At 43.3% G+C, this 25451-nt stretch overlaps 1 protein-coding gene across 1 annotated transcript; it reads right to left on the bottom strand.

Moving 5' to 3' along the window:
- Positions 1-6061: 6061 nt before the first annotated feature.
- paxbp1 (PAX3 and PAX7 binding protein 1) lies at positions 6062-23111 on the bottom strand. Its single transcript, XM_063202797.1, has 18 exons — positions 22665-23111; positions 21986-22129; positions 21165-21401; positions 20302-20529; positions 19624-19727; positions 18330-18544; positions 16398-16587; positions 14327-14450; positions 13387-13489; positions 13052-13167; positions 12005-12204; positions 11502-11649; positions 10667-10788; positions 10143-10219; positions 9183-9249; positions 8677-8823; positions 7655-7815; positions 6062-6955 (listed from the first exon to the last, which is right to left on the bottom strand). The coding sequence occupies exons 1-18, from the start codon at positions 22975-22977 to the stop codon at positions 6838-6840; spliced, it is 2814 nt and encodes a 937-aa protein (XP_063058867.1). The 5' UTR covers positions 22978-23111; the 3' UTR covers positions 6062-6837.
- Between the last annotated feature and the right edge of the window lie 2340 nt (positions 23112-25451).

The following is a 25451-nucleotide window of genomic DNA, read 5'->3' as shown; positions in this document are numbered from 1 at the left end:
CCTGAAATGTTGATGTAAAGCAGGGTTGACCCATGTTTTCATGTTGTTGACGCCAAATTCTGACAATTCCACCTGAGTGTTGCAGTAGATATCAAGGCAATACCAGGCAATATTTTTACGATCTTCTACTGTCGTTTATGGTGAGCCTGTGCAAATGGTGGCCTCATTTTCCTGTTCTTAGCTGACAGGAGAGGCACCAAATATGGTTTTCTGCTGCTGTAGCCCATTTACCTCAAGATTTGATGTGCTGTGTAATCAGAGATTCTCTTATGCATACCTCGGTTGTAATTAGGGGTTATCTGACTTAACAATGCCTTTGTATCAGCTCAAACCAGTCTGGCCATTCTCCTATGACTTCTGCCATAAACCAGGCATTTTTGCCCACAGAATCGCTCTTCTCTGCATTTTTTTTCTTTTTCATAACATTCTTTGTAAACCCTAGAGATGGTTGTGTGTGAATAACCCAGTAGGTCAATATTTTCTGAAATACTCAAATCAGGCCCTTTCGGCACCCACAGCCACGCCATGTTAAACGTCATTTAAATAACTGTTCTTCCCCATTATGATGCTCGGTTTGAACTCTATCAGATCATCTCGACCATACATATACAAATGCATAGAGTTGCCACCATGTGATTGGCTGATCAGAAATGTGCCTCAATGTTACAGTTGTAAGAGGTGTTCCTAATGTAGTGGCCGGTGAGTGTATATACTACTATAATTTTATATTGTTGCATATTGCGCAATAATCTATTTTCAGACAAGCAACCAAAATTGTATTGACCAAGACAAAGCAGATATAGTACCTGTATGTCTTCAAAACATAACTGACGTACAAATACACACAGTACTTGCATAAAAGGTGGGATAGCGAATGGTCACGTCTGAAAGGTTTAATTATGCACTCAAGTCTTAAAGGTACACTGTGCAAGATGTTTTAGTTGTTTATTTCTAGAATTCATACCCATTCACTAATGCTACCTTTTTCATTACCACCACCATCAAATTCAAAGTATTCATTATGACTGAGAAAATTGCACTTTTCATACATTAAAAGGGGGATCTTCTCCATGGTCCACCATTTTGAATTTCCAGAAATAGACATTTTAAGCTACAAATACTTGGGCCATTCTAGAAAAAAAATAGTTTATTACTTAGTAAACTTTAATGAAAATATCAAATTTGGCAATAGGCAACCCAGTTTCAATGAGCAGCATAGTTGCAGTACCTTTTTTGACCATTTCCTGCACAGTGTACCTTTAATATGCATTTTGCCAAACACCTCCAATAGCCAAGATGAAAGTGAATCACAATGGTGACTGGGGGGGGTTAAGAGCAGTATTCATGCTGTGAGTCAGTCTTGTATTACGCCAAACTAAAAGCATGTAGCACACCATCCCATGCATCCACCTCGGGACTCAGCAAGCCAAAAAAGACCTCATGTTGCACCCCGCTGGCCAGCACTCTAAGAACAGCTAACCTCACAGAGGTGGTTTAAACACGAGCTTAATGGATTTCAAAAGTGTGCAATGCAGAAAGATGATACTTGATTGACTAAAAATGCAATAAAACAAGTAAGCTATATCAAAACTACATGTTAACCCCTTAATGCGCGCCGTACCTCCAGTGGCACTCTGTAATAGTCACTGAAAAGTACTACTACCATACTACAATACTATGACATAACACAGGGCCTTTAGTAATGCACGACTTGGTCATTGACATTCTGGTCCCCTCCCCCCACTCTCCCCAGAAAAAATAGTATTTCTTAGATGTAATTTTCTGCATTTTAATATCCCGTGTCCAAGCTCAATACGGAATCCGTACTTTTATTTCTAAATACGGGATGATTCCGTATTTGAAGGGACGGTTGCCAACCCTCCTGACGCCTGACAGTGACAGCCGGGGAACAGAACAGAACAGGTATAAACCAGAGCGACAGGGGGGAACCTGGGTTTTATAAATACATCCCAAACCTCCTCCAGAGTTGTGCGAAGTGCATATATACACCATATGATACTGCCACAGAGATGGAGATAGGAGGGTGTGGCAGCACTTAGTTTATATGCACACAAATAACGCACATGTATGGACACATGCATAGGGCTGGGCGATATGGAAAAAAAACAATATCACGATATGGATTACTTTATATCACGATAACGATATATATCACGATATAGCACAATTACATACGTTTTCAGTTATTCTCTTTATTTGCTCTTTATTTTTCCATGTCGCAAAACAACTTTTCTTTAAAATGGATCTTTTTATTCTTATTTTTACAGTTACATTAACTTATAGCGTGTATTGTGACAACATGAAATGTAATTAAATGATATTCAATTGTATAAAATTGCTAAAATTACTATCACGATATAAACAATATAGGAAAAAGTTCACAATATACAATTTTATATCACGATAACGATATATATCGCCATATATCCCAGCCCTACACATGCATTCACATACACACACTCAAATCACACACACACACAGTACAGCAAGGTAAGAAGGGAACAGTGGGAACATGGTGGTGCATGTTTAAACTGGTAACCAAGCCAACGGCATTAACTCTTGTGGCTAATTAAAGCCCAGGGCAGGGGGAGGTGTGTGTGTGTGTGTGTGTGTGTGTGTGTGTGTGTGTGTGTGTGTGTGTGTGTGTGTGTGTGTGTGTGTGTGTGTGTGTGTGTGTGTGTGTGTGTGTGTGTGTGATGGTGTTTTACTCAAGTCAAATCAGGATGCTGGACATGAACTCACCAAATGGCACTGGATTGGTTTGTCTCTGCCACTGTCAGAAGAAACAATTCATTTCAGAGTAGCCTAATGGTCAGAATATACTGTACCCAAATGGTTCTCATATTCAATCTTTGCCAATACAAATATGATGTTTACATGGCATCTTCTGTACGTATTTAACCCCTTAAGACACAATCCCTGTTATTAGTTGTTACCAGAATGACAATGACCAAGTTGTAATGTGTTACTAAAGGTCCTGTGCACTGTCATAGTGGTGCAGTACTATGGTAGTTACGTTTTTTCAGTGACTATTACAGCGTCCCAGCGGCGGACGGTGTCTGGTTATGGGGCTACTGTGCCATAGGAAAGTTTGGCCGCCCTTTTGGAAAATCATTACATTGGGTTATTTCTCATTGAGCTTTTAAAGTAGCAACTTAATGTTCACACGTCTATTTTTGTTTAAATCCACATAAAATTGTTTCTGTAACACCTATGAAAATTCTTCCACTGCTGAAATGTTTCTCTTTCCCTACAGTTTAACATATGTTAAAATGAAGTTGCTACTTTAAAAGCTCAACGAGAAATAAACCGATGTAATGATTTTCCAAAAGGGCGCCCAAACTTTCTCATGGCACTGTACGTGGAGAAAGAACGGCAGAGCATAAAAACGACACGCCAGGTTGTCTGAAAGACCTAAAGTTCAAGGTGTACATGAATATGTTATACTGTTGAGCAAATACTTACATATTGTACACATTCAAACGTGTGAAAACAGTAGAGGTCAATAAGTGACCACTAACAGCCACAGATGGGAGCACTACAGATACATCTCCAGAAACATCAATCGATCAAAGTAGTGATATAGCATACTTTTTAAGATAATTAAGATGACATATTTTGAAAACATTTGGAAAAATAAGTTTTATAAGTATGTCAAATATGAAAGAAAGACATTAGCCTGTACAACTACACGTACCACTTGCACTAGCAGACTGCCAGTAAGGGTCACAGGGTTTGTGGATGTTATGTCATAGTTTTGGGCTCCAGTTATCATTCTACCCCGAGTGCCCATGAAGCAGACATGACCTTATGGCCTAAGGGCAGATCATTTGTCGGCCGTTAGGTCTACCGACTGCAACACAATCGGCTGCACCCGTCTGCACACACACAAAAAAAATTAGGCCTAAGAAAACCGCTGCCTTCACACACATGCCTCTTTATGCTGTAAACGGCCTCATGTGAGTAAAAGACTCCCTTTGCCTAAGTCATTAGGCCTGTTTGCCTTTTCCAAATCAATTTTCGGAACGAATGTAGCTTATCAGAGGTTTTCTGGAAGCATTTGATGCTTTTGTTGTGCCTGGGTAGGAAGCTGGGATGTGAAATAATTAAAACTATTGTATTACCCTTCTCCCATAGAAATAATGTATGTCTACGTGCTTGCAACTTAAGTTGTGTCTACATTTACCACGCGCACCACAGTTGCCATCATTACACTAGTTCAATGTTTGTTTTCCCCTGTCTTTTGTTTCTGAAGGAAACCAAACATGATGTAAGCTTACAACTAGTTGATTTAATTGAATCAATAGTGGCTGGCCTTAGTGTAGCACCATTTTGCAGGTTAGGCACCATAGCCTGGGAAATCCCATTATGCTTTGCACAATTAATTCTGATCTGAAAGACATCATCTCACTGTGATATGGTCTGGTGTGGACCAGGCAACAGTCAATGCAGTCAGCAGGTCTAGTGATACAGCCTGAAGGACATCAGTCTATGGCCTAGGCCTACTGCACCTCATTTTTTTTTTCATTCATAATCGGTTGCATCGTTTTAACATTCTTCGCATTATTTCCATTCAAGGCATGGTAGCCTTGATGTTGGAAAGAAAATGTGTAGTCCAGGAGCTAGGTTACCAAGACAAGTAGCCTACTGTTTTAAAGTGACTCAGAAACCAGCATCATTCCCTCTATCGGCTCCGATCTCAATTATCCATTTCATAGTGGCGCACAAGAGCACCAAATGCCCAAATGAGAAGAGGCTTGCGCAGGGACTATCGTTAACTTCAGTGTCTTTCTCGAATCAAAGGACCTTCAGGGCTTCACGAACTCCCAACTATGTAAGGACTGTGGAGAGGTCAAACTGGGTCTACTAATAGACCCCGTCCGTTGGAGTCTTTAGACTGTTGTTAGCTTTTCCATGGGTAGTTCTATAAATGCTTAAGGTTTTCTCCTCTGGCAAGTGCGAGTGACCCTTGAGGGTGAATATAGTATAGGCCTAATACTGTATCAGTACCCCTATAATCTCTTCAGTTTGTCCCGATCTGTGTCCGGTAGCAGCGTCTGCGCGCATCTTTCTGAAGCTGAACCCCAAAAATTCCTCCCTCCCCCGTGTAACATTACATGCATGGAAGTCGTCGTGACGCAACGTCCCATGCAAGTTTACACACGTACTAAATGTTCTGGTAGCACACACTGAGCATCGGACTCTGAGATCTTGAAAGTAGACCCTATGTTTTTGGTCAATTCTTAATCTCAATCTTGCTGCAACAAGTGCTGCTATTTAAATGACCACGAATGGCTGATTGCAGAATACATTGCGTTGCTGGCCAGCGTTGCTAAAGTCGTCTTATTAGACCCTAAATCGATGCAAGGTAGTGCAACCATGTTTTAGAAGCCAGTCTAAATAGAAATACGAAAGAGATCCTTTGCAAACGTCTCTACCTCGCTTCCAGAAGGGAACCCGCAAACTTTACGCACGCACGATAGCGAGTTACTATGCGCTGCAGCACTGATCTTGCAGGCGTACAATTATTATGTTAACTTTGTATTCATACCGTCCGAAAACACGATCTGACTTTCTAACACTTCCCGAGTTTACACGTGGTTCTCCCTGACGGTCACTCCATGCAAAAGCAGTTCTAGCGTCAGAGTAACCACATCGACTCACATCTATGCGAGATAACCTTACCTGATTCAACAATGCTCGAGACAACACAGAAATCCACTTGGTTTCACGTTGAGTGGAACGCCCGAGTTCCTCTTCGTTTAAGGTCTTAGCGAGAAGTTGTGGTGTAAATTATGTTATAGTAGTCAGAGCTGCGGCGAACGCATGTGCGTTGTAGTCCAACCTCCGCCCGTTCACTGGGGTAGGACTGGCTTTCCCAATCGTCGGGGTACACACAGAGAGACGCTCGCACGCTTGCAAGCACGCCTGCACGCTCAAGCAGGCTGTTAAGTAACCCCTGAATAAGCAGCACAAACTGCCACTGTGCTTTACAGTTAATTATTTTAATTTCCTCCGGGATTAATAAACGTTGCGCTACTCTACTCAAAGCTGTAGTCTTTATTGAGCCATGGAAAAGTGTTACAGGAAACATTAAAATAAAACAGCTTTTGGAGTTACCAACTCACACGTTGCTGAAGAGATGAGAGGATATTTTCTTTTTGGCACATATTAGCCAAGTGCTTTGATGACAGGACAGACTGCTGCAAATATTTTATCATTCCCACATAAAAGTCACACAACGTAAAAGCATATCATCCCAAAACATAAGTCAATGTACATTTTAGAGAGGAATGGTGGGCACACCTCCTCTCTCTCTCTCTCTCGTTCTGTCTGGGTCAGAGTCATTGTCCGCTCAGGGCAGGTCCCGAGCCATAGTGAAATAAGATAAGATGATACTCCTCCTACTCCACCTACTGTCCGGAATCGTGCGGTAGGTTAAAGTATCCAGCAGTCAAAAGTCTTCCTTCCCCAGAGTGGGACAGAGAGTTTGTGTGTGTGTGTGTGTGTGTGTGTGTGTGTGTGTGTGTGTGTGTGTGCTGGGGTGCCAACTGGGGGGCGGAGCAAAAGGTAGTCAAGGGGGCTCAGAATTGGGTCCTCATTACATTGTCTGTATTGGCTGGGGGACCCTTTCAGATGACTTTGTCCTGGGCCCGGCCAAAGCTCTCAGCGGCTGTGTGTGTGTGTGTGTGTGTGTGTGTGTGTGTGTGTGTGTGTGTGTGTGTGTGTGTGTGTGTTTCCATGATTTAAAAATGGAGGGACGCCACGCCAGCTAGCCACGGTATACGCCGACTGACTGAGTCCTATTTGCGTCCTTCACTTGACCTCCAGGAGGGGCTTGACGTCTTTGATGCCGTACTCTGTAGCCATGGCCATCACATGGTCCACCGCACTCAGACGACTCAACAGCTTCATCACCTCTTTGATCTGCTCTCTGAAGACAAGACAAGACAAGACATTAGGACTCTCAGATTCATAATAATACAAGTACGCAGAAGAAAAGCAACATAATACTCTCTGATGCAAACAATACAAGTACGCAGAAGACAAGCAACACATTAGTACTCTGATTCACAATAATACAAGTACACAGAAGACGAGTGCAGTCAGCAGAAGGGGCTGCACAGCTAGGCATCAAATAACTTGTCAAATTAAGGACAAAGGCATAGACTTTACGGCGAAGTGTTCACTCGTTTATTTTTGATTCATTTTTATTTTTGATCTATTTTTATATATACAGAGCAACCTGGAACATGAATCTACTCATCTGACCTCTCACGGCTGTGTGTGTGTAGGTGCGTGTGTGTGTGTGTGTGTGTGTGGTGTGTGTATGTAGGTGTGTGTGTGTGTGTGTGTGTGTGTACGTGCGCGTGTGTGTACGTGCGCGCGTGTGTGCGCGCGCCTGTGTGTGTGCGTCTGTGTGTGTGTGTCTGTGTGTGTGTGTCTGTGTGTGTGTGTCTGTGTGTGTGTGTGTGTGTGTGTGTGTGTGTGTGTAGGTGCATGTGTGTGTGTGTGTAGGTGCATGTGTGTGTGTAGGTGTGTGCGGGCGCGCATGTGTGTGTGTCTGTGTGTGTGTGTCTGTGTGTGTGTGTGTCTGTGTGCGCGTGTGTGTGCGTGCGTGTGTGTGTCTCACCTGCTGTTCCTGCGCTCCAGGTCTGAGCCTGTGAGCCCGGTGCGGTACAGGGTGCCGGCCAGGTGCTTGAGGTAGCGGCAGAAGTTCTCCAGCTGGGGCAGCGTCGTCTGCTGCTGCCCCCTCAGACCACTGAACCACTGCTGCGGGAAACACTCCACCACCTGAGGAGAGAGAGAACCGACACACACACACACACGCATTCACAGACAAACACACACACACACACACACACACACACACACACACACACACACGCACACACACACATACACACATCAGTGCATGCAAAGGCTGTACTGTAGCAAAGCTGTATCACACATCTAAAGGCACCGAGGAAACACACGTGAAGTAGTTGAGGGGTTAAAAAGAGAAAAACACGCACATCCGTCTCAAAAAGATTGGTTGCAGGACCAGCAAAAAATACCACGAAAAACTGAAAGAAAAGTCCACGACACCAAGCTCCCGTTGCTCTTTTTTTTAATGTGACGTTTCGGGCAGCGTGCAAGGGCAACGGGAGCTTGGTGTCGCTGACTTTTATTTCAGTTTTTCAAAGTAGTTGAGGGGTAACATTTTATTTATTTATTGTTGATGTTGTAAATTATTTTTTATCATCTTTACCTTCTGACTCTTGGCAATGCAGTCCTCCCCTTTATTAGTATTTTACATAACATTACATTACATTGCTCTTAGCTGACGCTTTCATTTTGTTCAAAGCGACTTACAGTTATTATTTTTCAGAGTATTGGTTACAGTCCCTGGAGCAATGTGGTGTTAGGTGCCTTGCTTAAGGGCACTTCAGCCACGGATGGAGATATAGGGATAGGTCAGGGGGGATTCAAACCGGCAATCCCTAGGTTGAAAAACCAACTCTCTAACCACTACGCCACGGCTTTATTTATTTATCTTATTTATTTATTGTTGTTCTTCATCATCATTACCTTCTGACTCTTGGCAATGCAGTCCTCCCCTTTATTAGTATTTATTCATCTTATTTATTTATTGTTGTTCTTCATCATCATTACCTTCTGGCTCTTGGCGATGCAGTCCTCCGCGGCCTCTGTGTTCTGCAGGGCAGAGAGGATGTGGCGGTTGAGGGTGCTGTCCACCGCCAGCTCCTTCAGCGTGGAGTTGGAGAGCACGCCGTACCACTGCAGAATGTTGCCCAGCAACTACAACGCAGAGAGAGAGAGAGAGAGAGAGAGAGAGAGAGAGAGAGAGAGAGAGAGAGAGAGAGAGAGAGAGAGAGAGAGAGAGAGAGAGAGAGAGAGACAGACAGACAGACAGACAGACAGACAGACAGACAGACAGACAGACAGAGAGAGAGAGAGAGAGAGATCGCAGTTCATTACATTTAGCAGTTGTTTTAGCCAAAGCAAACTTTCAAAGGGCATACCTGTAGCAAAATACAAAAATGTTCAGGAATACAGAGTACAGCAATATAAAAGTACTGCCAAATAATACAAAGGAAAGCAATATGGTTACGCATGGGTTTTCTGCAATCAAACAAGATTATCGTCGTGGCCGTTACCTTCACACATGTCCAGAACTGCCTCTGGAAGAAGAGGTAGGGGCCAGAGTTCTTGTTATCCATAACGCTGTGCAAAACAAAGAAAGCAATACGAATTTATAAATATAATGCGTGATAATATATGAAATATGATCACCTGGTAATGCAAGAAAGCGGTCAGGGTGGGCTAACAGACCAAGCTGTGTAAAGCAGATATACTGCCAGAGTTGGGTAACAATATGACTGTGCTGTAGGGATGCACCGATACCGATACAGCTATGAGTACTACTATTACTCAAAACAATGCAAAATCTTGTCATGTTCTGTGGACTTGCAATCAGCATGGAAAAAAGTGCTACCTCATACATTTACTAACATTTAAATCTACATGGAAATGGACAATAAAAATATCACGGGTGGAAAAAAACAAGGCCATGCATTTATTTTCATTGTATTTTGGTGGTAAAAGGTATCGGTATCGGTACTCGGTATCGGCAAGTACACACATTAATGTACTCGTCCTTGTATCGGTTTTCAAAAAAGTGGTATCGGTGCATGCCTACTGTGCTGGAGAGGGTTGCTAGCTAGGGCTGTTGTAGTTGTGCTCTGACTACCACACAAACATACCTGGCTCTTTGCAGTAGGGATGTAACCATAACGGATATTCCACTAAACCGATAAAAATGTTGCCAATAATAATTGCAGTTTGAATTTCAACAAAAATATACACGATCGCAGTGGACAACAAGGTCATACAACATAGATTAGAACCGTGAGCTTTTCCAGTGTCTTATCAAGTCTAAAGAAGGTGCTGCAGAGGCCCACTTTGTACAAAGCGGAAATCGTGGCGCATTGCTGAACCAGTTCATTTCCACAATTTAAGGTACAATCCATGCCTATTTCATCTTCAACACCACAGAATGCTAAGTAGTAGAAATCAAGTTCATCAAAGTAACACATGTCATAACGGTCTCGACTCACTTCTTAGGGAAGAGCGGCATGTAGATGTCATCATCCAGCGTCCTCCTCGTCCTCATGACAATGGTCTTCAGTAACTCCTGAAAGAAAAGACGTTTCAGAAGTTTGTTTACTACTTCATGACCCAGACAGATTCCCTTTTCTAAAGCAACAATAAAAAACATAATTACATAAAATCTTTTTAAAAAAATCAACACGCAAGTTCAAAACCTCATTGAAAATGTTTATCGCAGAACTGTCTTTTTAAAAAAGAAAGTGTTTCTATAAGTTGGTTTCAATAGGAGTCCTAAATGGAGTGTGACAATGTGGTGTGAAACAGCTCAGAGTGAGTGGGGGGACCCACTAGTTTGACGTCCTTTCTGTACCGTCACATGGTAATCAAACATTTCAAACAAGCAATTTAGGGTTAGGTTTAGGTTTAGGTTTAAGGTTAGGGTTAGGTTTAGGTTTAGGGTCGTATGACATAAGGCGCAAGTACCGAAAGGGCGTCGAATTAGTGAGTCCCGTGAGTGGGTGACCTGACTCACCTGTGTGTTCCTGTTCTCCCCGTTCATGACGGTGGGGTAGCCCTTGATGAGCTTGTGCATGAAGCCCACCATCCTTGAGGTCTGGCTGCTCGACAGCGGATCCCACACCTGGTCCGCCAGAACTGCAAACACCAACACATTACAGCTTGTCTTTTGATTTGAACAGGAACCGCACAAATAGACCTACCGCGACATGAGCGAGGCGAGCGACGGAAGTAATTGACTTTGTATTGAGTCGCGCAACAAAAGCGATTCTGGAGACTAGAGGCGATTCGCGCGACGAGAGCGACAGTTTGAAGTTGAAATTCTTTCAACTTTCTATGACGCGGTTCGGCGACCAGCCGCGACAGCCAATGACTGTATAGAGGTCAGTGACCACAGCCAATGGGAATGTTTGAATGCTTTGCCTTCTGCCTATACGGACATACTCTAGTCCCCTCAAATCATGGAATATCAGTCAACACCACTAACAACTTGGCAAGTTGCACATTTCTTAAAAATGAATGTGTAGGATGGTTTAACTGTGAATACAGAATTGAGAATACCCACAGCCAGCCATTGTGAAGCAGGTTGAGAAAAAAATCAGCCAAATAACGGAGACAGTAGCATATATCACACTTTTGGTGGGAAGCACTTTCCATTACAGACAAGTGCTTAATATCAGACTTCTCTTTCTCTCCCTAATTTTTGTTTGTCTTTTTTAAGATGTATTTTTGATCAATGTTGTTCTAAAAGTTAAAAAATGTAATAAATAAAATTCTAATATTATTCTTAATATTAGACTTCTCCTTTGGCAACTTCTCACATATAAAATGCTTCTGAAAGAAGTACTCACCGGCTAGTTTAGGCAAGATGACTCTTTCCACGATGGAGGGCAGGAGACAGGAATCATTGTCTCCTGTTTGTAACGTTGAGTGCTCCTCACAAGCATAGAACAGCAGCGACTCAAACCATAGCATGTACTCAAAGTTCGGACAATCAGTCTGTGAACAGGGGACAAAAGTAAAACAGAAAAAGTCAATGCTATTTCATTGATAATCAAGTGCTTCAAGCAGAGCTTTGAACCAGATCACGAACAGAAACAGTTTTTTTTTTTTTTTCGTAAAGGCTTGCCAGCTCAGTATATAATAATCTAGAGGCACAAAAATGCTAAAATGATTTCTTTTTTTAGGACTAGTTTCGAATTTGATATTTCGGACCAAAAAAATATACAACAAAAACAAATATTTTTAGCAGCTCCATTGAAACCCATTCATTTGTCACTTGTCTGGGTGGAACTGGAGCTAGTTGGCAACTTCATAAGTGAGCCTTCTCATTGGTTATGCATTCATTACATACCTCTAGGGGCGACCAGTTGATGAGCTGCAGACGCACTAGAGGGTTGAAGAGCTTGGGCAGACACAGGCCTATGTAGGCGTCTCGATAGCAGGTGAAATACAGTCTCCTCCACACCTCAAAGTGGGACTTTATGCTGTCAAGAGAGTGGAAGTCCTCCACGACGTCCTCAAAGATCTTTTTAGACTCTGCGTTGATGTTATCTACCAAACAGAAGAGCAGACACAGAAAAAAAGGAATTAGACCATTTTTATTGCTAATAGATTTGGTAGGAATACTAATGCTAGCAACTCTAGATGGTCAATTACCACAAATATTTTCATTTAATATCTTATTAAATATTACAATAGATCAGTGGTTCTCAAAGTGTGGTCCGGGGACCACTGGTGGTCCGCGACAGCACTCAGGTGGTCCGCGAGGGGATTTCTACTTTTCCAAGACGAGCTAGCAGTAGGCTATATTTGTAACATTATAATAAAGCTAAACATAGTTGAGGTATTATTTTCACCAAAATAAGGCAGGCTTGTAATGTGAATAAAAAACAAGTGATCTGCATCGAAATTAACAAGTGTCAAATAAGCACCCCTCAACTGTCAATGTCCCTGAACATTTTGTGGGGGGCAAAGTGGTCCTCGGTCTGAAAAGGTTTGAGAAACACTGCAATACATGTAAAATTTTTAAAAAGCTTTTTTTGCCTGAAGTCAGGCTACAAAATCCTGCCATCTCCAGAAAATGTGGTCTTGAGAAAGAAAGAGATGAAGTGTGCTCGTTTCCCCATTTTTATTTTATTTTAAATTTGCATTCTACTTCTTTGCTATTTTAAAACATTTATTTTTATTGTACTTTTATTTTTATTTTATTTTTGCATTTTCATTACTCTCATTACTCTCCTATTGTTAATTCACTGAAGCTTTGTTATACTTTCCCTATTGTTATGTATTTGTTTTTGATTGTAAAGTGTCCTTGGGTATTTTGAAAGGCGCTCAAAATAAAATGTATTATTATTATTATTATTATGTGCGTGTAGAAGTGACGAGCATTATACTGCACCTTTCTCCAGGTGGAAACTGGTGATGTCCGTGGAGGTCTCCTCGTCGTCGCTGGACAGACCCTCCTTGTGCTCGGCCCTCTTGCCGTTCTGCTCTCGGGCCTGCCGACGCCGCGTCCTGCACACAAGCACATGTGCCTCATTTAGAAGTAGCAAAAGTAGTAGTAGCAGAAGATGTAGTAGTAATACTTCACGCTTTACAGTACACACACACACAGTCATAGTATGGTACACTGGCGCGGTGTGACAAAGCACCGTTGTAACGCTTTGAATAAATCATACATTCATTATTATACAAAGCTATTGATCCAAGGAGTTCAAACAGCAGGGTGCGTACCGTCTAGCCTCCCTCTCGGCGATGCGCCTCTGCTTCGCGTGCTCCTGGTAGGCCGTGCGGTCTCGGCCAAACGCGTCTAGTGCTGGCGCCATGGCAGCCTTACCTGCAAACGGGAAGAACGCCCCTTGAGTCCCACCTGAACTCCTGACGCGTGCCGTTACACACACACACTAATAATAATAAAAACAAGCTGACAATGCCCTCCCTGAACAAATCAAGACACTGGACTCCAAACACATCTCTAAGGTATTCATAGACATTACCACTATGGCAAACATCATGATTATGTAAACAAAAAAAACAAAAAAGACATTTGACACACAACACAACCCAAATCTGATCAGCATTTTCATATCATCTTGGGTCCTAATCCCCCTTCCCCACCTACATGACCAATATCGATTTTCTCCTACATCCAGATGCACTTACCTTCTGCAGTTTCTAAAGGAAAGCACAGCGTCTCATTTACACACATGAGCAGCCCAGATACAACACCCATGGTCTCTCTGCGACCATGTTCAGCTGCATTTAATTACTGTGTGTGTGTGTGTCTCTCTGGTGTCTCCCCCGTCAGTAGGGGGCAGTGTGGGCTGCTAAGTCTAGAAGCAACACAGCTAGGACACTGTGTGGCTTCCGCTCTTGTAGTGCACATGAGTGCACACAAGACTTAACGTGTCATCATTCACACACGCACGCACACACACACGCACGCACGCACACAAATGCACACACACATCCTCAAGACATTGCCTCTTGCATCACATTACACCACATAGACAAGCACACACACAAAAAACAGTCAAGCGCGCTCGCGCACGCACGCACACGCACACGCACACGCACACGCACACGCACACGCACACACACACACACCTGCCATCATATGAATTACAAACGAGGCCGTTCAAATAAATCATAAAAACCTTCAAGATGGACTGACTTGAAAGGCTTGAAAACTCCGCCGATTCATCTTTAATATCATCCTGTCTTCGGGTGACGAGGCGCGCCGCCCGCTGCCGTAGCAACTGGTGCATGGAGGCCTCCAGCTCCAAGATGGCCGGCACCTGCAAGATATGACGATGGCTTTTGTGACACCGGGACACACACACGGACACAGACGCGCAGGACAGCTGCTGCTGCTGCTAGGACAACTGTGGTGTGAAGACGCCACCTGCAACATACAACGTTGTTGGCTTTTGTGGCACCTGGACACACACACACACACACACACACAGGCTAGGATACTGCGATATGATGGCACTTGCAAGGACTTTGTGACACACACACACACACACACGCGCACACACACACGCACGCACACACACACACACACACACACACACACACACACACACACACACACACACACACACACACACACACACACACACACACACACACACACACACACACACACACACACACACACACACACACACACACACACACACACACAGAACCTTCTCATGGCTTGGAGGAAGTGGGGTGGTATGACGTCAACAAGTAATCTATTTTAGTCAAACGTCAAAACATTAAGCGATTTATTATTTTTTTTACGCGATTAATGGCCAACTCGAATGCCGAGAGTCCCAGGTGAAATGACCAGGAGTGGGAACATTTCAAACATCTTTCGATGTAAGAATATCAATAGAAATGAATTTAAATTTTGCATTTTTTCTTTTTCTTTTTATCCATTTATTTTTAATTAATCAATTTTAATGTTAAGATTCATCTTTTTTCTGCAATGACAAGCAGATGTGCAGCTAGCGAGTTTTAATGTCCTGACCCTGAGGTACTGTGGGGTCTGACTGCATCGCGTTGTCATGAGGGGGAAAAGTTGGCTCGCTCACTTGGACAACATGCAAACTGTGCATGTTAGTAGTTAAGAGCATCTATTTCTATGATGGCTACATTATATAGCTATGTTGTGAAGTCAGTTACAGTACTGTAAGTATTTTGAGGAGGATGTGCCTACCTTGAGGTCAACCCTTTTTATAACAAATATAGAGGCCCACTTCTTACTTCGTTTGACTTTATCAAGGAACGTCATTTTAAAGATTGCATTTGCATCTGACAGAAGCATCAAAATAAATCGTTATGTAGCTTTAGACGATTTTGCAAACATACTGTTGTGAACTAACTTAACTACCACAGATAGTACTACACTATGACAGAGCACAGGGCCTTTACTAATACATTACGACTTGGTCATTGCCATTCTGTAAGCTGGTAATTTTTAACAGGGGTGGTGTCTTAAGGGCTTAATCTCGAACATAGTTGTCATGGAATGCATCAAATTTCATGACGCTTAGCAGACACTTTTGCTTTTGATAAGTAAAGGATTATGACTTCTGACGTTTTACTTCCAGTAACCGAGGCACCACAGAAATACAGGCCGTGTTTCCGTTGATGAGGAAAGAAAGAAAGAAAGAGAGAAAGAAAGAAAAAAGAAAGAAAGAAAGAAAGAAAGAGAGAAATGAATGAAAGAAAGAAAGAAAGAAAGAAAGAAAGAAAGAAAGAAAGAAAGACAGAAAGAGAGAAAGAAAGGAAATTAAATGACACTACCTTAAAAATGAAAACACAGACTGACAGACAAACCGTATTTCCCCCATCAAAAAAAACAAAGACGATGCCAAACATTTGCCATGTAAACATTGACTTGCTGCAAAAGAATTCAAGTGTTAACAACTACGGCCACTCAGGACATTCTCCTTCATCGTCAACTCAACATCTGAGGAAAAACATACGTTATGAATGAAATGTTAAGCAAATTCCACAACCAATCTTATTCACTGAATGGGTAATCGTTTTTTTGGTTTTTTGTTCTTTGCGAAGTTATGTGAAGATTTTACATCCATTACAGATATGTAGAGATCACTAAAGTACAGTAGTATTTCCTACAAGTCCACAATAAGCAGCTAATAACCGAGCATCAAACACACACACACACACACACAGGTATTCACACGCACACACCAGCTGTAGAAGGGCACCAATTGTTTCTCCCTTACCTTTTCGCTGAAACACTCAAGCAAGTCTCGAACATACCCTCGCATCTCTTGCAAGAATTGGTACTGGTCGGCATTGTCTTCGGAGCTGCCCTCCAACCTCTGGATGGCGCCGTGGGACGCCTCCAGGTCCGCCTGGATCTGATCGTAGCGCCTCCTGTTGGCCTGGTGGCCCTGGCGCATCTGTGCCAGCCTGAGGGAACAACCACACGGCAGAGACCAACAGTCACACCAACCCAGTGCAGAAGGGTACTGTATAAGCTATCCTTTCGTGTGTGCAAGACTGTGTGTGTGTGTGTGTGTGTGTGTGTGTGTGTGTGTGTGTGTGTGTGTGTGTGTGTGTGTGTGTGTGTGTGTGTATGTGAGAGACTGTGTGTGTGTGTGTGTGTGTGTGTGTGTGTGTGTGTGTGTGTGTGTGTGTGTGTGTGTGTGTGTGTGTGTGTGTGTGTGTGTGTGTGTGTGTGTGTGTGTGTGTGTGTGAGACATGTGTGTGTGTGAGAGAGTGCGTGTGTGCGTGTGTGCGCGTGTGTGTGTTGGGGGGGGGGGGGGTTGACAGCAAGTGTGAGTGTTATGCCCTCATGTTAGCATGGAGACTGCAAGCTTCCTCCATAATCAACTGAGTGCCTAATCCATCTAATCTGTGTGTGTGTGTGTGCGTGTGTGACAATGTATCTGTGTGCGTGTGTAACAATGTATCTGTGTCTTGTCTTGTTACTTCTAGCTAAAAGTGGCATATCTACAGCAAATATGATTTTTCTACAGACTACATTTACTAGCATGGCAGATGTAAGCATTTTATTTTGAAGAGCTGATATGCTATGGCATTCGCAACTTTTCAGAAAAACAATGGCCGACTTAAAAACGAGATTTCAATCCTTTCTCTGTGCTCGTCACGAGCTATAGGCGTGCACCATAACGTGACCCAAAATGTCGTCAAAACTTCCGGTGCGTGCTCATCAAAGCTCAGCTACTGGATTACCAGAGGAACCCTGCATTATTGTGAGGATGTCACAATCTCTTGAATTTATTAGGCGAAAATCGGGCCAACAACTTGGGACAAGCCGTCAATGACGGCCGTCGTAATAGGCCTATGTCGTTTTGTAAAGAAAATAGTACACTTAGTAGGTTCTGCAGAAAACTAGCCTGATTATCATCGACTTTAAAATATCGGTCTTACCAAGAGCATAACAATGAACGTTTCCCAAACAGCATGGTTGACCCGCCTCCCTAGGTTTGCTACTGGTTGAATGGTTTCTGACAAAGTGGGAAACCAATAAGCTCAACAATACTTAAAGGGGTATGCCACTATTTTGGGGCTTAATAAAGTTAAAATCGTTGGCCGGGTTGTTGGTGGTAAAATCGTTGGTGGTAAAGTGTCTTAATTTTCATGTTAAGCGATGTCTTGCTTTAAGACAAGTTAAAAGATGGAATATGTCGCTAAGCTAGTGAAAGTCAATGTATCCGTGTAGCATTGTAGCATGCTACACGGATACATTGACTTTCACTAGCTTAGCGACATATTCCCTCTTTTAACCTGTCTTAAAGCAAGACAACGGCTTACATGAAAAATAAGACACTTTACCACCTTTATAAACCCCAGCCAACGATTTTAACTGTATTAAGCCCCAAAATAGTGGCATACCCCTTTAAGGACTGCATAATAATAATCTATTGCATATCTGAACATTACTACTATTAACGTTATTATTTTCTATAACTTAGTGGGGCACTGACTAAAAGACAAAGACTATGGTTGTGAAAGAGGATGCACAGAAAAAATAGTATGGCACAACCCATGTAAGGGAGGCCTTGGCTGGAATCTACCAGCATTTTGGGGAGGCTATGCCATGGATAAGTTTGGGAACCGTTGAACAGATCTGTATGGGTTTTGGTCCGGAGTGCAGTGCAGCTGTATGCATGATGATCAAGGCCTACCTGTCCTTAAGGCGTTTCTTTACCAGATCTGTGGTGATGGGGCTCAGGCCACTACTGGGCAGACAAAAGGTTAGAGAGTCCTTGGGCCTGACAACCTTGTGGTCGGAGCCTTGAGCCGCGTACGTGTACGGTACACTATAGGAGGAACCGAAAGGCTGAGAGTCAAAGCTGCTTTGATAGTACATGCTCGTGTCCTCGGGTTGACTAGCTTGAACCTGCAAATTACACAAAGAAACACAAAACAGTCAGTTAGCAGAATACAAGGAAAGGCAGATTTATTCATAAAGTGCATTTCATACACCATGCAACTCAGTGTGCTTCACAAAGAAATGTTAAAACAAATGTAGAGTAGAGAAAATGCCGAGGAAATTTAAGGACAGACGGGACCAGCTATAAAATATGCACATGCATCAATTACATTTTTGGGTTCAGACGCCAGGTGGTACAAGCACAGCTAATGGCAATTAATCAATTAGTAATTGGTCATTGTTGTAATGTAATGAACATGCTTCTTAGATAATCCACCAAAAGCAAAATTAGAATAGCCCACACAATAAAACACAGTAAAATAGTCCAAACTGTAGCTGTGGTTGCACCACTCTTGATGTGTGCTACGACCGAAACGCCATTGACCCATAATAACACAGTGTTGAAGTATCATCTATGTCTGAATTCTTGCCATTCAAATATTTTGAGAACATAATTTAAACCAATGGAATGTCCAATGCAAAAATGTAAATTTCCTAGAATGTTCCAAAATGGATATACGTCATTTAGCAACAAAGCTGTTTAATTCCAGTTGGAAGAACGTAGGGCTGGGCAATATGACAATATATATCGTTATCGTGATATAAAAGTGTATATCGTGACCTTTCTCCTATATCGTGATAGTAATTTTATCAGTTGTATACAATTGAATGTCATTTAATTACATTTAAAGTTGTCACAATACAAACTATTAAGTTCATGTGACTTTAAAAATAACAATAAAAAGATCAATTTTAAAGAAAGGTTGTTTTGCGACATGAAAAAATAAAGAGCAAATAAAGAGAATAACTGAAAACGTATGTAATTGTGCTATATCGTGATCTATATCGTTATCGTGGTATAAAGTAATCCATATCGTGATATAATTTTTTTTCCATATCGCCCAGCCCTAAACCTATATAAAATGCCATGCCAGTGCAAAAATGTAAATTTCCCATAATGTTCCAAAATGGATATACGTCATTTTGCAACAAAGCTGTTCAATTCCAGTTGGATGAACGTGTCGTGTCCTTGGTGAACGTCTCACCTGGGGGATGCTGATGCCCTTTCTGATCTGCTCCTGTTCCCAGCGGCACACCTCCTCGTCATGAGTGCCCGTGTCCAGCGCTTCGTCATCGCTGCCCTCGATACCTGGAGCACACACGCACACACACACACACACACACACACACACACACACACACACACACACACACACACACACAAGTTCTGGTCAACATTTTGCATCCTCGTGGGGGCACTGTCGTGCTGCGTGCTAACCATGGAGGTAGCATAAGAACTGGAGAGAGTGAATAAGTCCTGCCTCCAGTCATTTCAATGGGAAATGCAAGGCTAGTGAATTCAGTCAAAATGTAACAGATTTTTCAGCTTCAAAGATGGAGTCGTTTCCGCCGCCAGTTTACTCAGCCAATTACGTGCCACGTAAATGACTGACTTACGATTGACCAGAAAGATATATGGAAGACGGGCATTGGATGCAGGGAGGTGCCCAACCACACACCTGTATAGGTATGTGTGCCCAACACTTAACTCGCGCACCCACCAATCACGTCCACCCTCTTTGAGCGAAGTGGTGGCGGAATTGCGACAAGGAAGTGCCTTGCTAATCGGCGAAGCTAAATCAGCCAAATTCTGACCCCCTGGTGCTACATCAGCTACATCAGCTAATGGGGATCCTAATAAAATACCAAATAATCCAACCTACCGATTTCCTCCGCAATCTTCTGCCGCTGGCTCTTGTGTTTGACGGCGCTGAAGTTGATCCTCTTCTCGTCCTCGTCTTCGTCGCTGCCCTCCTCTTCGTCCTCGCGCTGCAGCCTCTTCTTGCCGGCCTCACCGCCGCTCTCCACCAATGGCTGGTCCCCGCCCAGCTCTCGCACCATCTGCCGACGCTTACGGGCCGCGTGGATGAACGCTGCGTCAGGAATCTCACCTGCAGGTGAACGAGGAGATTCATTAAACTTCGACTTTTTTCGCACACCTCAGCTGGCAGGTGCGTCGGAGATGGCCCATGGGTCACTCAGCAACAACTTACAAAAAAACTCCCGCACATTGACCATTTCGCTGTTCTTTCTTTAATAACGACGTTTCAGTACTAGACCGATGAAGGTTTTTTTTCGCATCCAAAACACTAAGAGCATTACAACTAGTGTGAGGGAATAATCGTTTTAGTTAACACTTGCTGTTAGATATCAACATTTGGGTCTGGGTACACTTTGGAGCGTTCACGTATACAGAGAAAATGCTGAGTCACAGGTCTGAGTTTGCTTAAATGGCTGAAAGGGACCAAGGGTGAAATCATCATGAATCTCTTTTTTCTCTTCTCTTGCCAGCAATTCCATACAAATTACGTCATTGGCGGTGTCGTATGGTGTATTTGTGCCATTACAACCATCACAAAGCTGCATAACATTCAAGAGGGTCATAAGGGGCGACCCATCACCTGGCCGGGCAGGAAGTGGTTAACCCGCTAATAGAAGGGTCACAGGTGTAATTCAGATAAGAAAATGAGGACTCCAGGCTCTTTTATTAGATGATTTACCACCACCCTGTTCTTGGAATAATCACCTGGCCTGAGAGTGTTGAGAGAGGATAAGGCCTGGAACGCAGCTCCGCCTGCTCCTGCTGCTGCTCCTGCCGTCTTGGTGCCATCAGCTGCATTGTTCTCCTCCTCCTCCTCATCATTGGGCTCGTCGTTACTGTCCACCTCCATCTCCTCCTCGCCCTGCTCGCTGCTGGCCCGGCTACCCTCCACGCTTGGCTCCTGACGGGAAGCCACGAGGGCCACCGGGACTGATGACACAGCTGGGACAGAAGGGACACAAACAAAGCATGGTTGGCTCGCTTCGCATATTGACCAATAGACACAAGGACCTTTTTTAGTGAAAGCAGAGCAGACGCTGCAGCATGGTGCTTCCTTAAGTGCTCTCTGTGTTGGCACACATCCGAATTACCGAAGAACCAAACAAGCAAACAAACAAGCAATAATCAATCCGTTTCACTAGGGAAAAAGCATCACAGTATGCGACAGAGGGAAGTCACTACTTTGTAAATGTCAAGTCTTAAGGAAGTCCTAAATCTTAACCAAGTCTGACTCAAGTCACAATTTAAGATACATGTGTGATCAAGTCCAGTCCTCATTTTTCCGCCCAGTCTCTAACTATGTCACCATGTACACCACATTCTCCAAATGAATCGACCATTAAGACTTACAAGGAAAGTACATAATTGTTGAGTTGTAGAAATATGCTCCAAAGTCTGAATGGCACCAAAATAATTAGAGCCCTGGTAAGTAAATTGTGCCCTTTTAACCACACCACAGTGTTAAGACAGCAAATGGATAGGATAGCTCTATGAACTAAAGGAAACATCTTGTGATCTTGTCTCACCATCCACATTGGTCACAGGTTCAGGTAGGCCTACTGCAACCACAGTGCTGGTTTTCTCCAAATCTTCCTTGTACTCCTTCTTCAGTTGCTTCACAATCTTCTTGCTGTAGTTAGATTTCTTCACTCGAAACACCTCAGTGTCACCTAAAACGCATCATTTATTCAGGCATGAATTCTTCATTTTCATCCTTTATTTTCGACTAGGCTTAATGACATATTTCAACAGTATGCTACTCTACTCTACTACCACTACTGTACTAAAAAGTTACCCACGGATAAGAGAGTAACTTCATTATTCATTCGTCGACCGGTTATTAAAAATAACATTATTAATTACTCATACTGAGCAGCAGCACACAGGTGAAATGTGTATATAAACTCAGTGCCTGCTGTCTGGCCAAAATAAAGCTGCTTATGGTACTGGGCCCTAGGCTACAGGTGCAATTAACCTGTCAGCTAACGTTATCCATAGCCGTAGGCCTATCGGTAGCGACTCTTTATATTTGCATTTTGACATTAAGATTTGCTTGAGTTATTCTACCTGATGTGTGGTGACCTGTAAAAGGATATAGGCAACACAGTGGTCACATTAGATAGCTATTTCACAAGGCTAGCTTCATGTTGTTTACGTTAGGTAGCTAATGATGGTTGGTTAGGCTACGCTAAGTTAGCAAGTTACCTTCATCGTCTTCAAAGCTTAGCAAGCTCGCTTTCGGGCCATCGCGGCTTTCCTTGGTCCGCTTTTTCTCTTTGGGTGCCTTGGAAGAGGCAATCTGAAACCCATTTCCATTCTGTACATCCACAGCGACTCTATGAACGTTAATTGCCTGTATGTTATCCCGGTCAAAGCCATCGGTTGCCCCCGGCCCGCATGGCTGCACTTCCATGGGCTGCGGCAGCGATAGCTGCGGCTGCTGCACATCTTCTTTCTCCTCATCATCGGAGTCATGCCTCTTCACCCTCAGGTTGGCCTTTTTTGCTTTTTTGAACATGTTGATTTCTAAATGAAAAGATTTCAGATGTGCAAATACATGATTCCTAAATGTTGAAGCAACCCCACAGAGACCATAAATACTTCTACCCTTAGCATTTTACCCAATAGCGATAGCTTTGGATCACGACTGCTGCATCCTCTTCTTCTACTTTGGGTTGTTGACGAGTTACGCCGTGCTTGCGCACATCGCCACCTACCGGTTCCTGAGAGATCCTGCTACCTACTGCTTAGATGCGGGCTGTTGTTTGTCCAAAATTATTTGAAAAGAAAAAAAAACTCACCAAGGCATTCTTGTTGTTTGTTTGTTAGGCTATCTCAAAATTGACCTTTATGTATGTGCGTTCCAATATGCGACCTTGCTTCCTCCACTTGTGCTTGTGGCCTCGTACCACGAAGTATGTCATGATGACATCACTGACAACAGCATTATATTAATATCTTGCGAAAGCTATTGGGGTGGTGAATGAAAAACAGTCCCCCAAAAGTTGTTGTGACTAGGCTGACAGCTGGGAAACTTTATTGTTTTCTCCACAGAGGAGGGGCCAGGAGGCGGGGCGAGGCCACAAGCACAAGTGGAGGAAGCAAGGTCGCATATTGGAATGCCCTGATTGACGTCCCTTCTCAGCACTGTGGCCATCTCCACCGTCCGTAAGCTCATCCTAAGTTCCACTGTTTCCTTTCCTGTTTCCTTTCCTCCCCATACACAGGACACTCAAACAATACATGTTGAACTATCTCCTCCCACTACATCCCACACACTGCCCTGATTCCCACTCTTCCAAACCTGCACTGAGTAGGCTAGGCCAGTGGTTCCCAACCTGTGGGTCGGGACCCCCCTTATGGGTCGCCAAATTTACTGTCAATAGTCGCCAAAGATCCACAGAGGGTCACGGAGCCCTCTTGATTTTCAGGGGCTTAATTTTAAATATATATAGCACATGTTGAATAAATGACAAAGCATTTAACTAATATATGCATAGAAGCAACACAATGTAAGTGCTACATCAAACGTTTATTCTATACCTGACCAAAGACAAATTGAGGAATAAAATAACGAAAATGAGTTTTCGCAGGAAACAGAGGGCATCTTGTGACTCCCTCTCGTGCGGGCGCTCACGTGGTTGGGTCACCAAAGCTTACAATAGTAAAAACATGGGTCCCTGAAGAAAAAGGTTGGGAACCACTGGGCTATGCTACTGTTCAGTAGGCCTAATGCCTATATCCTCAGTCTGGACGTTGACAATCTCATCTACTACGGCCACGCACCTTAGCTACTTTACCCACCTCCTTTTGAATGCTGTACATGAGTGCGTTTTAATATGCGACCTTGCCTCCTCTTCTTGCTTCTCGTCATGATGACATCACTGACAACAGCATTATATTTCAATATCTTGCAAAAGCTCAATTGTAAAGTCTTTTTCTCCTTTGCAATTGGGATGGTGAATGAAAAACAGTCCCTCAAAAGTTGTTGTGGCGAGGCTGACAGCTGGGAAACTTTATCGTTTTCTCCACGGAGGAGGGGCCAGGAGGCGGGACGAGGAGACAAGCACAAGTGGAGGAGGCAAGGTCACATATTGGGATGCACCCCCATGTGTGTAGAGTCTTCCCTTAATCTCCCTGTCCCCTTAATCTCCTCTGCCACTGTTTCACCACTGCCCTTAGGGTAAGCACACTCACTTCTGCCTGGTCCAAAGTAAATGCTTCGTCAGGTTCTGGAGCCTCTTTAAGGCTTTTTTGGCAAGGTTGCCAGCACGTTCATTTCCCCACACTCCAGCATGTGCTGGGATCCATAGGAGACACACTGTGATTGCAGACCTTTCCAAGCGATATGAACCCACACACCTCAATCAATAGTCCTCCAATCATGACTTTGATGACCGTATGCTGTTTATCACTGCAGCAGAGTCTGAACATATCACCGCCTTTCTTGGCCGTGCCTCCTCCAACCACTCTAGTGCCTTCATTGTTGCCATAATATCAGTAGCATGTCAGTTTATTCTGTCAGTCTCCACATTTGGCTGTCCACTATACTGCTGATCCCCATGGAGGCCCCTGCTCGCCACGTCACTGGACCCTTGGAGTCGTTTGTGTACATTTCAGTGCATGGGTATTGGGTAGTGCATCAATGATGGATTAGAGCAATGGTTCTTAACCTGGGGTGTGGGCATCCCCTGGGGGTGTGCCAGAGATTTCAGGGGGTGCACGGAATTTTGTTTTTGTTGAGGTTGTGACCAAAATTCTGCAAGCGAACATTATAATTAGGCCAAATCAAAACCAAATTAAAACATGTTTTAGTCCCCATGTAAAGGCATAAGGTATTGATTAATGTCTCAAGCAAGAATTATTGTAATTAATCACGAAAATATATTTTTTAGTGTGTATATATGTGTAGACACTTGAGTTGGGGGTGCGCGACTTGTCTTGGGCACAGGTAAGGGGGTGCGTTAAGAAAAAAAGGTTAAGAACCACTGG

Source organism: Engraulis encrasicolus, chromosome 7 (assembly GCF_034702125.1).
Source record: "Engraulis encrasicolus isolate BLACKSEA-1 chromosome 7, IST_EnEncr_1.0, whole genome shotgun sequence".
Taxonomy (NCBI): Eukaryota; Metazoa; Chordata; class Actinopteri; order Clupeiformes; family Engraulidae; genus Engraulis; species Engraulis encrasicolus.
Note: the sequence above shows the minus strand (reverse complement) of the source record. Positions and strands in the feature narration are given on the sequence as shown.